The sequence below is a fragment of the Ipomoea nil genome, unplaced genomic scaffold (assembly GCF_001879475.1).
Source record: "Ipomoea nil cultivar Tokyo-kokei standard unplaced genomic scaffold, Asagao_1.1 scaffold2480, whole genome shotgun sequence".
Taxonomy (NCBI): domain Eukaryota; kingdom Viridiplantae; phylum Streptophyta; class Magnoliopsida; order Solanales; family Convolvulaceae; genus Ipomoea; species Ipomoea nil.
This window is the reverse complement of record NW_017618908.1, coordinates 1,705,577-1,719,036: the sequence shown is the minus strand read 5'-3', so window position 1 is coordinate 1,719,036 and position 13,460 is coordinate 1,705,577. Positions and strand designations below refer to the sequence as shown.

Here is a 13,460-nt window from a genome sequence, read left to right as displayed (position 1 = left end):
TAGAAATAAAAATTAAAAAGTTTTCAATTGAATTTAAAAGGTTCTATAAAGAGATGGTAAAAATGTGTATTTATTGTATTATTATATAATTTAAAGGTGAAAGGTTCAAAACTTGCATGTATTAAAATACGGCCCTAGATCGGACAACTTGGAACATCATGACGTATGTACACATCAAATCAGGTGATGAACCATTACACAAAGCGTCAATAATAAATTAAAATAATACGATTCTTATACCAATTTGATTTTCTTATTAAACACTGTCTCACTCAACCTCTCTTGTGGCATGTGGAGTTTACTGCACCCTTTTTAGGGGTGGACTAACAGTCTAAAAATAGGAATATTTTAATCATAGAATACAATACGTTGTATTTATATCCTCAGCAGACCTTACACCACTAAACCAATTTTTTAGAATACATTTTGATTTGCAATACATTATTACGTACAGAGATGACATGAAAATGCATACAGATCAAATCAGACCCATTCATGCATGCATGCATGGACTTCCAGAAACCTGAAAAATCAATCAGATCAGTTCACACTTTCACAGCTTGCACCTTATAATTATCAACCTTGGACGATTCAGCAGCTCCCCAGTCTTTGATGCAGGAAACAACGTTAATTTTCTCGGAACAAACCAGAGATCCAAGCTTCACTATGTCGATGATCTGTTCCTCTGTCAACTCAGCTACTGGAAGATGATGTTTCTGCTTTTTATTGTCTTCCACAATTGTTGTCGTTGCAGGGTTTTCCAGTGACACTTCCGGTGATGATGATGTCTTTTTGTTCTTGTACACAGCGTACAGCACAATTTGCAGAATTCCAAAGATGAATCCCAAAACGTTTGGAACCTGATAATGAAGATCAAATTAAATTCAATTATTAATTAATAATTTGGGTTAAGATTATGATGGTTCATAGCTGGCCGATTCAAATAAAAAAGATTAATAGATAGATGTCTGGTAATATATGATTATTTCAGTTAATTAACTTACAGCAATGTTCATGTCTTTAAGAAGTAAGCCATAGAAGAACCATGCAACTGCACTTAAGGTGAGAAAAACGGATAGCAGAAACGGCATGTGCTCCACACTCTTAGTTCGTATCACTTGTCTCTGCACAACGTAGGAGAAAACCTTAAAGTTTACTAATATAAATTTTTTTTTTTTTAAGTTACTGAAAAGACAGCAGTTGCTACTCGAAAGTGCACATTGAGTGAAATCCGCCTTGTAATTTTTGCCCCCAAAAAATCACAATGAGATAAACTCACTTATGTCTTGTGACCCTAGCCAGCAAAGAACCACAAAAGAGTAAACCAACCTAGATAGGTTGTCCATAGCTAATTGCCTCAAACCAAGAAGGTTAATGCATTGAATAGCTCTCAGTGAGAGTTAAACTTAAAACTTTGTAATTATCAAAGTCAACTATTTGACTAATTTGGTTGGTTTTCATAACCATTACTAAATAATAATCATTAGACGACAAAGTTAACTTAAATTAATTAACCTACCAGAATGCACAATGGGGCGACAAATACGCACAAAGAGAACACGAGACAAATCCATCCTACGACTTGGGCACGGATTATGCCTTTGAATAGAAATTGGGTGACAAGAACTATGGCACCAAAGCCACCAACTACCATAAGAAGTAGTAGCTTCAGGGTTTGTACCTGCATATATATACAAATTAATTAATTAATTAAGTTGTAGATTCAGTACATGTATCCATATATTTATACGTATATATAAATGCATGCATGTAAAAAAAAAAAATAGTAAATTCTATATAATAATAAGACATTGCATGACAGAATGAAAAGTTGTTTTACTTAGCTTTTTTTTTTTTTTTTTTTTTTTTTCATTAAACCCCGATACTATATATGTTGTACTAGGCCTAGTACAACTAATCATATATGCAAGTGGCACTAAATCAGCTTTGTGATAAAGTAATTTTGCATGTAGTCACTATAACCTAACAGTTATTTACAAAACACTTTTCTACAATCAGCTAATGCTATCAACTAGTCAAACTCAATAACTCAATCAGTTAATTAACAGCTATTTACCGAAGACGCTCAATAATAAATGAAGTGCATGCTCACCCTGTCTTTCTTGGTGGCGTAGAAGAGGTAGAAACAAACGTAAATGGTTTCGATGAAGCAGCCAAAGGAGTTGATGGTGATGAGAAGTGTGGTGTTGGACTTGAGAAAAGCATAGTAAATCCACAGCATGGCACTGAACAGGGCGACAACATAGGGGATTGACTGGAACCCTTCTGTCGTCTTTTTCTTGTATATCTGGTAGAACGTAGGCCTGCATGCATGCATGCATGTCGTGTATTAGTGTATATATAAATATTAATTTGTTTTTTAAGGATATATATATATATATATATATATATATATATATATATATATATATATAAAAAAACAAGAGATTAGGGATCGGAAGACATTAATAATTAATTAGCAAAAACCACTCACAGTGGAGAAAGGAACACGAAGAAGGAGATGATATTTCCTGCACAACATATATAATTCAAACCAAAAGTTATTCAGCAATTCAGATAGCAGTGTGTGTATTATACTATATTATATAGAGAACCTGGGGACAAATCCAATTAAACCATTGATCTAGTAGATCTAAGAGTCGAAAATAAACAAAACTTTATAATATTTATGAAAATGACCCCGCTCATTATAAAAATTTATAATATTTATGAAAATAACCCCGCTCATTTTTTACTTAATTTTCCATTCATCAGATCTTGTAGATCAATGATTTGGATTTGTCCACAAGTTCTTGAAGAGTGGTTCTCATATGGATTCTATATATGTACATAAACACGCACTCTGAGTTAAACTCACCATCAATACTTTTACGTTTAAAAAATATTTTAGATAATAGATAAATTATTCAAAAACAAGGCAAGCCTAGAATATGTGTATGTATAGTATTACTCTTTTAGTTAATAGATATATGAATGGAAGAAATAAAAATTAAAAAATAATAATAAAAAGATCTAGAATATGATGAATTTACCAAACACTCCAAATACAAAAGCCCAGTGACCAGAGAAACCAGCCATACTTTGTAGCCAAGTAACTGCTAGAAGTGGAAACTAAAGCTTTTAGCTTATCTGATCTTCTTCTCAATCTCACTATATATAAAGATAGAGATGATCTGAAAGTCTGCAATGAAGTGAATGAGAAGGGCCTTGTTGGCTTAACCTATTTATATAGGAAAAATAAGGTGGAAAAGTTGGTGTAAATTAAAAGCGCCGGGATGGGAATATACTATATATTTAATTTATTAAAATAATGTATACATCAATTCAATAAATCTAAAGTAACATAAAATATGCATGCATGCCATGCACTTTTAGAATTTCTATAACTTCATACATGGTTGAAAATTAAACACTTCTTTTCTGACCATATATATAAAATAGTGGTCGAAAAATAGCCTTTAATTTTTAACAACTTTTAGTATTTGAAAAAATATTCCTAGTTCATCGATCACTTACTTTCTTCCCAAACTTTACCCCAATAACCAATTGAGCTGCACATGCGGGTATATCGATCACTTACATAATTACACGAGTGGTCACCCTATAGGTTGACTGCAACAACCGGTGAATGCTGATGTTTTTGACCACCAAAACAGATATGAATTATTTTTTCAAAAGTTACATTCAAATATTTTCAACCGTGGATGGTTAGAAAAAAAATTTGTCAAAAATACTCAAAGTTTCAACCACTATATGTTACAATATACTCAGTAATAAATATCGTAGTCTAAACAAAAAGTTTAAATTACTAGTTTAAAGGGTAAAGAGTCAATATTTTTTTTACTAGTGCAGTTTACTTCTCTTATATACGTGGTGCAAGCTATTATACAGAGCAGTATTTATCCAATGCACGCTCCCAAGTAGTGGCTATGTGTTTCACTCATCACCTAAAAAATTGAGAACCAATCAATAATATTTTTATTTGATGCTATTTTTCAATTTTTGATATTTTTTGCGATGGATGTCACGCTATCTTTTTTAAAAAAATTATTTTATGGAAAATAAATATTTGTGTTGTATGAAAAATTAAAAGTCCCATCCTAGCTATGTCATCATCTAATCCGGAGCCCGGAGGGGCACTCAGCACAAATTGCAAGCTTTAAGTTTTTGGAAGTGTTTGATACCTTTTTCTTATTTTTAAAATATTACTTTCCAAAATGTTATCCTATTCAACAAAAACTAATATATCTATAGATATTTGAGATATAGGTAAATAAATATTTAATTCTGAAATGTTTTTTTTTTTTTTGAATGATGAGGAAAACTTTCAGCTTGTATATTAAATAAATCTTGTTCAATTCATGTGTAATAATCTACAAATCGCATAAGAGAAGTAAATTGTTGCACTAAAAAGATTCTGCGTGACTCTTTTTAAGATTATTCATTAATATTCATGTACTCTAGCATATACTGTACTCCGTATATTATATTATATTGAAGAACCCTACGATACTGGCCAACACCGTTACATAAGTATTGGTGCAAGTCAATAAATTAAACTTTTTTATTTTGAAAAAAGCTTAGGTTTATACCGATTGTTATCGGGATAATTTTAGAGTAGAAAGAACGCGGGTATTGATCAACACCGTACCTTAAAATCTTTCATATTTTATATCTATAATCTTTTCAGAAAGAAACTTTATATTCGTCAATTATCGTTGATTAATTGAATTCACTAATATTAAAAACAATGAGATATATATATATAGTTTGCCATACGCTATCCTCAGCTCTATCCTTCCTCCGTCCTTTAATCTGGATATGATGCCTTCCCTTTTCCATTATTATACTGTAGAAAAAACAAAGAACAAAGAAAAAACAAATGAATCCCATGGTAGACATGGAGAACTGTACTGCTCTTTAAGGTTATGTGGATACCAACCCCACCCAAACATCACATAAATAGATAATGATCTATCCACTACTATATGCTTCTAATTCTTATTATTTGTTTTCAATTATTGAACCCCCAATCATATTTGAGAGATATATATATTAAATTTACTAAATAATTGGACCGATTAGCGTAATAATATGATCTAGTTGATTTGTCAAGAGGGTATAACAAAATAGCTTAACAATATGATCTAGTTGATTTGTCAAGAGGGTATAACAAAATAGCTTAACTTGGGACACATATGTATACTCATACCAAGACTCGAACAATATGACACAAATCTATTGAGACTTAGTATTCTGTTCAGTTTTACTCACCAAACATACCCTTAATTTTTCTAATATTAATGGCATATTGGCCCGCCAAGTCCGCTCCACTTTATTAAATAGCAATGTAGTAGGGCGGGCAGGCTAGCTTGGTAAGCTAATAAGCCTATTTTGATTGCTTGGGTGATGAGGAAAACTCGTAATCACTATCTGAGAATATGCATTGGGTAAAAACCGTTCTTGTGTAATAATCTACAAACCACACATGAGAGGTAAAATCACACAGAGGAAACCCTATACGACGAGCTCAATTTAGGAAAGAACCAAACTCATGACCTTCTACTGATACGAGAATCATGTTACACTCACTCGATGCCTCTTTCATGCTTGTTTCATTATTATTGATTTTCCAAATATTTAGGCTTCTTAAATGGTATGGTTGATCATATACATTATATGGCATATGTAAAAGATGGATTTTGGTATAAAGTTTGCACTACTTGCATTGGGGGCTTTTTTTAAAGTCCTCCATTGGTCGAGGATGGGTCCTTGTTATCCCCATCAATACGAATTCTTTTCTCCAGGAAAAGAGGGCAACAAAATTATTTTGCAAAAGTGGAACTTAGTGCTTGTAAAATGTAAAGTAAGAATAAATGTTGCTCTGAAAGTGATATGGATTGATAAAGACCAAAAGTTCCCAATTAATACGGGCTCTTTAATTTGTCCTGTACTACGATTAGTGACCACATGTATACGCCGTCCACTGACTAGGTTAGACCATGAGGTATCTTAAGTAGACTCTAATGTACGAAAGGATTCAGATTAATCTCTATTTGCATCAGGTCAGTTCAATTAAGAGGTAAAGTGTTGCCAAGCACCTTGTGCTCAGATGACATGTAGTGACATCTCCCATGTGGGAGGTCATGAGATCGAGCCTCAAGGTTTCAGATTAATCCTTATTTGCATCAGGTCAATTCAATTAAGAGGTAGAGTGTTGCCAAGCACCTTGTGCTCACATGACATGTAGTGACATCTCCCATGTGGGAGGTTATGAGATCGAGCCTCAAGGTCTCAGATTAATCCCTATTTGCATCAGGCCAGTCCAATTAAGAGGTAAAGTGTTGCCAAGTACCTCTCCCATGTGGGAGGTCATCATGAGATCAAGCCTTAGTGGAGGTGACTCTGTGTGCTTCATTAGGTTGAGAAAGTATGTTTGAACAAATACTACAATGTAATAGAATCAGTAGCATTCACAAAGTGCGAGGGGCTTCGAACTCCCGACCTCTCTTAAGGAGTTAAGGATGAGAATGCACGATCCCTCCCGACCTCTCTTAAGGAGTTAAGGATGAGAATGCACAATCCCTTACGGCAACCAAGTTGGTTATAGATGCAATATTATTTGATATTCTTGAATTGTCACTTCAAACATAATAAGAGGTAAAATTGACTTACTCCACCAATAAATCAAGCTATGTGACGTTTTGCAAAGCACTACAAATTAGCCTTTAGCACGAGGAAGAAGAAGCTTAATTCAAATGCTCAAAGGTTATCTTTTTTTCTCATAGACCTTTTTCTTTGGGTCTTTAGGTGAAGATCGATTATTGACTTTTCTACCATTCTAATATTTTACACCCCTATTGTGTGCATACTAGTTAAGTTTATTAAAAGATGTTTTTTTTTTTTATTTAAGGGTTGAGAAAGAGAAAATCATATTTTAAATACTTTTATCAACAAAAATAATTTTAATTATTAATTTCTATATTATTTTTAAAAACAATGTCAAGATGCCACTAAACTCGAATGTTGGTTACTCTCTGACACAAGGTTCAAAGTTCAAACCATTTGTGGGAGTTACTTATTACCATTCTCGGTTTGTGCCAGTAAGCTATAGGCAGCCTTGTTCCTTGTGATCTTTCACCGACTAGGATTACAAGACGGATTTCATCCCGAACTTACATTTGAATAACAGTGGTAGACTTTTTCATAAATCAAAGAACGAAAGGATACCATCACGTGGGCAATCAAAAACACATAGATCGTAGATTCCTAGCTAAAAAAATTTGATTCTTTAGAGATTCGATTTCACTTCATATCTTGCTTTTCATAATTTTGATCATGATTACTCCCTTGTTCTTTAATTAGTTGGTATGTCTATTCAATTAAAGTTGTGGCTCTTTAAAGATCTAATTCCACTTAAAATCTTGTTTTTTCTTTAATGCCATGAAAGTTGAAACAACCCATGATTCTAATCTTGTGGGAAAATGTATGTATACAACGTAACGTAACTTTGATTACGTTATCAAGCAAAGTAACATGGAAGTTGGAACAAAGAAAACAACTTTGATTGTGATACATCAATAAAACTCATATGATTGAATTGAAAAACAAGCAGTTTCTATGAAATTACAATTCGACAAGTCTTATAAATATCACGATCAACATAATATATTCTTTCTTTTTCTACTTGATATGATAATTGCACTAATACTTGTCTACAAACTAATATTTATTCTTTAATTACGTGTTTATAAATACAACATATGATAGCTATTACTAGTACAAAACAGCTCATCCGATACTGCTGTAAAGGACTTTTCGCAACTGTTGTACAACAGTCGCAGCAGATACTAAAATCACAGAAAGCCTTGGACTTTTTGCTACCGTTGTGAAACAATCACGAAAATTGAGCATCCTCTACCGTCGCAGATTCTTTTTTATTATTATTATTTTTTATTCTTGACTATCCACAATTGAGAAGGTAAATTAACTAAAAAATCAAAAAATTAAAATAATTGAAAACTTTTTAACTCCATAACCGATAATCAAAAATTCCGATCAGTTCAATTATTTGACCTGTGGTTAATCGGTTTTTCTTGTGACAATGTGGAATCACCCACTCCAGACGTCCTCACACCTCAGCTCAACAGTTTTGTGAAAGGTTCTTTTTTAAAAACCCAATCCCAAAAGCTCCCACCACTCTTGCCCTAAACCCTAAATAACAATTAACAAGTCCTCTTCACGAAAACAATCCAATAATATAAATAAAAACTTGTTAAAAAACCAGTTTGCATTTACACTGAGGGGATAATTTACAATTAAAACTAATTAATTATGTTAGAGATCTAAGAAGAACTCACCTATCATTCCTTCTAGTAATGATATCCATGATGGTATGATGACTCCACATCATAGTGATACATATACTCAGATTGCTGATATTCATAGTGAAAGATATCACCAGGCGGCCCGGCCTCATAATGCTGGACTTTCTGTGATTGCTCGTCTTCGTCATGATTATGGGCATGCTGATGATGAGTCGGAGATGGAGAACTGAGCTCGCTTAATGGACTACTCGAGGCTCGGGACTGGTTTTTGTCGTGGTCGGGTTCACTAGCTGGGCTCGGAGACTGGTTTTTGTCGACTTTCACCTCGACCAACTCTACTTCTTCAAATGAGTTGAAGATTGGATGCAGATATGCATCAGCTAATAAAGCTTTCAGATTGGCATTCGATTCAGGATCGTCTTGCATGTCCTTGTCCGTTGCTTCCTGAAAAACGAGAAGAATCTTAAGCTGATAGTTGGATTGCACGTCGCCAATTACTCTTTCTTGGACCACAAGAAATACAGTTCTGACTTCTGACAACAAATTAAAGGATGTGTTCCATCTCGACTAATAATAGCATATAATATAATATAAACATAAATGTGCAATCCAACTATTAGCTAAGGCTTCAATTTGGTATTAAAGCACATGCCAAAGGTCATAGGGTTCATGTGTTACTTGGAGCCAATCAAAAGTAATCAGCCCGCACACGTGAGGGGGCATGTTGAGCATATAATATAATATAAACATAAATGTGCAATCCAACTATTAGCATGTTCGTAGATATGAAAGTAAGACTAACGAACCTCGAGAGGATATCTTCTGAATGCGGGTTCAAATCGGTTCTTGCAGTATTTATGAAACGCTAACGTCAAAATTGGCAACACAACAAGCAGAGGAGTCGAGTTTGCAGCTTTTTTAGTGCTGAGCAGACCCAACAAAAGCAGTTGCGATATCAACAAGCTTGCTATTATACGAGCATGAACGTGGGGCCAAAATGCAGCCGCGCTCTCGTACTTTTGGTTGTAAACATTGATTACCTACACGAATAACAAATCCATATGTATATATATAATACAAACGTTATGAAAACGCTTTAAATTATGGAGTACTAACCTGATGGCGATATACAAGATATGCAAGAGCAAAGAAGACGAGTATGAAAGGAAGGAGGATTGGTGTAACCACAGCATAGACAATACCGAGAAGAAAGTAGAGTTGAAGAGTCGGGAGAGTCTCGGGAAAGTCTACACTCCCGGGATCCATTGCCTTTTCCCTATCCCTTTCGGTTTTCACCAAGAACATGTTCTTGAGATGAAAAATGACCAAAGGCTTCAATCGAAGAATCTCGCCCGCAATACCAGCCCACCCATCAACCATTATATATGTAATAAAGAAAGTTGCTTTCATAGGTATCGATACTCCAATGTTCCTCGGTATTCTGCAAACAAGTCCTCACTTAAATTTAACTCTATAAGCAATCAACAGAAACAGAACGAGAACACATTTGAGGTAAGAGTGAGGGGTATTACTGGGTAGCTGATTGGTGAAGGAAAGCGTCGAGTTGCTCGAATGCTGTTCCTGCTATAATACTCCCCAGAAATACATTAACCAACATAAAGTAATAATATTTCGCTGCAGATCTCCTTTCAAGCACTGAAAATGCCACATGCCCCTCGATCTTCGACATGATCATCAGAATGGTTGGAAGAACATACAGGAAAATCTTTAGAGCTAAACCCGGAAGGAAACCTTGTAGGAAAGACTTTACGAATTTCCTGCACGATTGCATATATTTAAACGTAAAACTATTAAGACATCATATACTGCTTTCTATCGGGGAAAAAGAATGCGTTTAGATTACCATTCAATTAACGGTCTGAGGAAAGGGGCAACTTTTTCTAGACCTTCCAAATTTGCCAGTGATTGCACGAAGGCGATAGGTATCAAGTAGAAAAAGACCAAAGCAAAAACCGATATCGCTATCACCAATCTCCGGATGCTCAGCGAAACGAATGATATCGATAGGTTCTTCCAGAATATATCCCGAGGCTCAGGAGCCCAATTCGTTAACCACAGCGTGGGGTTCTTACTTTGTTGAGTCTGGGCACAAACGGCTGCCCCCCATCTTGAATCGAACGATACAAAGGCAGCTGGAATGATACACTTCGGGTCCTTAAGAATCTTCTCCCGCTCTATTGTCAACTGAAAAACGCAATGGAAATATGAGGGATATACTCTTAAGTTGGGGGAAAGAAAGTGAAAAAAGTTCACCCGTTTTTTACTTCAAACAATTGAAGCATGTGCTCCATCTCAACTAAAAGCTTAAGCTGATAATTGGATTGCACATTAATGGTTATATGCTCAACACAAACCTTACCATTCTGTCAAACTCTTTAATCTGGCGTTTATAGTACTCAACCGAATCGACTTTCTTGCCCCAAAGTCCAAGGAAGCCTGTCTGAAGATCGATCACACGAAGTGTATAGTGTCAGAACAGAACGTATTGGTATGATTAAGTCCCGAAAGTGCATACCTTACTGGTCGGCCTCTTGCCCGGATTTCTTTCGAGTTTAAGCTGGTTATAATCCAGCCAATTTTGAAGCCTATTTCGTTTCCTGACAAGTTTGGCAAACTTGTTTGCATTATAGACAGCCTAGGTAAAACGTAATCCAATAAAAACAAATAGCGAGTTAGCATCCGTGGGTCAAAAAGGAGGAATCTTTAGAACAAGAAACGAAAACAAGAATACCTGGTGGCAAAGATAGTGATCTGGGTGGTTCTTCTTGAAAAAGCTTTCTACACTGTCTGAAATCGAACGGCCAGATTGATGCGGTACATTTCTTACAATAACCTGAAAGAGACATCAGAACCGAGCTTACATATCAAATAGAACAAAGGAAACGTCTGGAACAGATTTGCGGGCAATCTGTACTGTATCGTGCTCCAAACTAATCATGCCCGGTGCAAATTAAGTTGGCCATAGGTACATACTCCATAGCAAACTAGAATAGATTTGGTCAGTCTGGTGTTGAGCATATAATATATATAAACATAAATGTGCAATTCAACTATCAGCTTAGACTTCAATTTGGTATCAGAGCCTAATATATATTAACATAAATGTCTATCAGCTTAGGCTTTTAGTTGAGATGGAGCACATGCTTCAATTTCTGGTACCCAAACCCGATGCAGATTTAATTTCTAGCTAGTGAAGCATCATAACATTCCCGCGTATAAATAGGCAAAAAATGTTACGTTTAACGCACCGTAAACTGTTCTGCTTTCGTGCCTTGTGAAGCCAAAAACTTTAGTCTCATCGACGCCACTCGGCCATATTCCTTGTACAGAATAAAGCACGTCCAAAACGTGAACAAGTATTCCATTCCTATGTGCACAAAGAACCTGATAATAAACCATTGGAGCATTTCACGAAAACTGGCTAAACTCTAAACAAACTTATAAGGAACAAGAAAATACACAAAACCCAAAAATGTGACTATTCTTTCCAAATTCTGGAATCAACTACTCTCGAGAAAACAGATTCTCTCCGAGTATATGGTAAATAAACAAAACTATCGCTACGAACTAAGGCCTTACTTGAGAGATTTGGGACTAATATTGGATATGGACAGCTTATCAACATCGCTCACGACCAAATCTTTGCTAAGGAAAAACAATGTTCCGCCTGAGACGTTGACCGGGATAAGAACCAAAAGCACCACAATAGCTGTTGGCCCGAATATTTTTAGGCTATCAAATGACAAAGGAGAAGTATCAGTCCAACCCGTAAGGCGATTATTTGGAATAAAGAAGAAATGGGGAAAGTGTAATAGGGGTAAGGTATAGGCAGAAGCCATGGAGATAAACTTTACTTGGAATGTTTATCAGAGAAATTAAGATATAATCAACAACATAAAAAGCATAAAATGTAAACAAATTGCAGAGGTTATGGCACATCAGTCTACAGTAATTTGACTAATTTCTGCATCTCAAAATACTGTAAATTCTCACAGAAACAAGGAGAAAAGTTCAAATTCCAGCAAAAATTTCACAATTTTCCCAAAACAACAAAAGGAAGAATAATATATGCAATTAGCTAACAAAGGAGAATTATCAAAAGAAACAAAAAGCTCAAAACTTTTACACCATCCCACATTGCAAACCCCATCATAACCCCAAAAAACACCAAATTGGTCTGTTTTGGTAACCACAAAGTTACAAGTTTGACTCCAACAAGCCCAACATATTGGTCGGCTATCTGCAACCTAAACTAGTTTATCTCATTATTGTCATTTTTCGGCTAGGATCACAAGATGGGCACCCAAAGAAACACCAAATAAACAAAACCCAAACTATAGAACAAGCAATTCTCCAAAAATCTTGAAATTTTGCATTACCCAAGAGTATAAATCCTCAAGAAAACAGCAGAGTCAAGGCCAGCATGGGTGATAATCTCAGACTCACTCATCTTCATAGCCTGAGGCATCCAGCTGAGAAAAGTGAGGTAAGTCTTGAGATTGAGGTTCACAAATTTGTGCACAAAGTTGCCTCTGAGCCTAGGGCTATTCCTCTTGCCCTCAATATACCATTTGGGGAAGTAAACCCTGTCATTCACAGGCTGAATTCTCAGAAGAGCAAAGGCCAGCAAGAAGGAGAAAGCAGTGAGTATATTGATGAGAGCTGACACCCCAATATCCCCAAGAGTTGCCATGCCTCAACACAATCAAAGGTGGTGTTTTTGAAGAAAGTTTGGTATAAAAAATGAGCACTTTCTTCAGTTTCTTGAATTAATATTGCCCAGTATTAAATTAAATGAAGAAAGGAATTTTTTTTCTTGAGAGTTGGTTGATACAGTACGCATTGGCCTAGTATCCCCCTTTTGTATTCAAGCATATGGGTGTTTGGGAATATATTCTACGGATTGATATTGTGTATTGCTCTGCCAATAACAAAATTAGATTGTTCAGCTTGTAGCCAGAGGAAAGAAACCAGACAGGTTGTCTGAGTTGTCAGCATGTGGTGTCTTGTGAGTTGTGACGTTTGCTATTTTTTTTTTTTTTTTAAATATAACTTAGGTTTTTTGACTTCATCCGACTATATCATTGACCT

The 13,460-nt window shown here is 35.3% G+C and overlaps 2 protein-coding genes across 2 annotated transcripts; both read right to left on the bottom strand.

The window, feature by feature from the left end:
* Positions 1-324: 324 nt before the first annotated feature.
* On the bottom strand, positions 325-3,208 carry LOC109152843 (bidirectional sugar transporter SWEET12-like). Its single transcript, XM_019300509.1, has 6 exons — positions 3,054-3,208; positions 2,495-2,531; positions 2,114-2,324; positions 1,520-1,681; positions 1,005-1,124; positions 325-860 (listed from the first exon to the last, which is right to left on the bottom strand). The coding sequence occupies exons 1-6, from the start codon at positions 3,097-3,099 to the stop codon at positions 546-548; spliced, it is 891 nt and encodes a 296-aa protein (XP_019156054.1). The 5' UTR covers positions 3,100-3,208; the 3' UTR covers positions 325-545.
* Positions 3,209-8,259: 5,051 nt separating this feature from the next.
* Positions 8,260-13,303, bottom strand: LOC109152912 (CSC1-like protein At1g32090). Its single transcript, XM_019300599.1, has 11 exons — positions 12,749-13,303; positions 11,949-12,101; positions 11,618-11,753; positions 11,101-11,202; positions 10,885-11,004; positions 10,729-10,809; positions 10,213-10,553; positions 9,881-10,126; positions 9,465-9,789; positions 9,155-9,388; positions 8,260-8,792 (listed from the first exon to the last, which is right to left on the bottom strand). Exons 1-11 carry the CDS (start codon positions 13,060-13,062, stop codon positions 8,394-8,396), a joined length of 2,451 nt encoding a protein of 816 aa, XP_019156144.1. The 5' UTR covers positions 13,063-13,303; the 3' UTR covers positions 8,260-8,393.
* Between the last annotated feature and the right edge of the window lie 157 nt (positions 13,304-13,460).

What these genes read in the sequence shown, in the direction of transcription:
- LOC109152843 (XM_019300509.1), bottom strand. Translation starts at nt 3,099, where the DNA reads ATGGCTGGTTTCTCTGGTCACTGGGCTTTTGTATTTGGAGTGTTTG. An exon ending in TTTTGTATTTGGAGTGTTTG is followed by an intron (nt 2,532 to 3,053) that starts GTAAATTCATCA and finishes TATGTTGTGCAG; the next exon opens with GAAATATCATCTCCTTCTTC. An exon ending in TCGCCCCATTGTGCATTCTG is followed by an intron (nt 1,125 to 1,519) that starts GTAGGTTAATTA and finishes TACGTTGTGCAG; the next exon opens with AGACAAGTGATACGAACTAA.
- LOC109152912 (XM_019300599.1), bottom strand. Translation starts at nt 13,062, where the DNA reads ATGGCAACTCTTGGGGATATTGGGGTGTCAGCTCTCATCAATATACTC. An exon ending in GCAAGAGGCCGACCAGTAAG is followed by an intron (nt 10,810 to 10,884) that starts GTATGCACTTTC and finishes ATCGATCTTCAG; the next exon opens with ACAGGCTTCCTTGGACTTTG. An exon ending in TCAGAAGATATCCTCTCGAG is followed by an intron (nt 8,793 to 9,154) that starts GTTCGTTAGTCT and finishes CTCGTTTTTCAG; the next exon opens with GAAGCAACGGACAAGGACAT.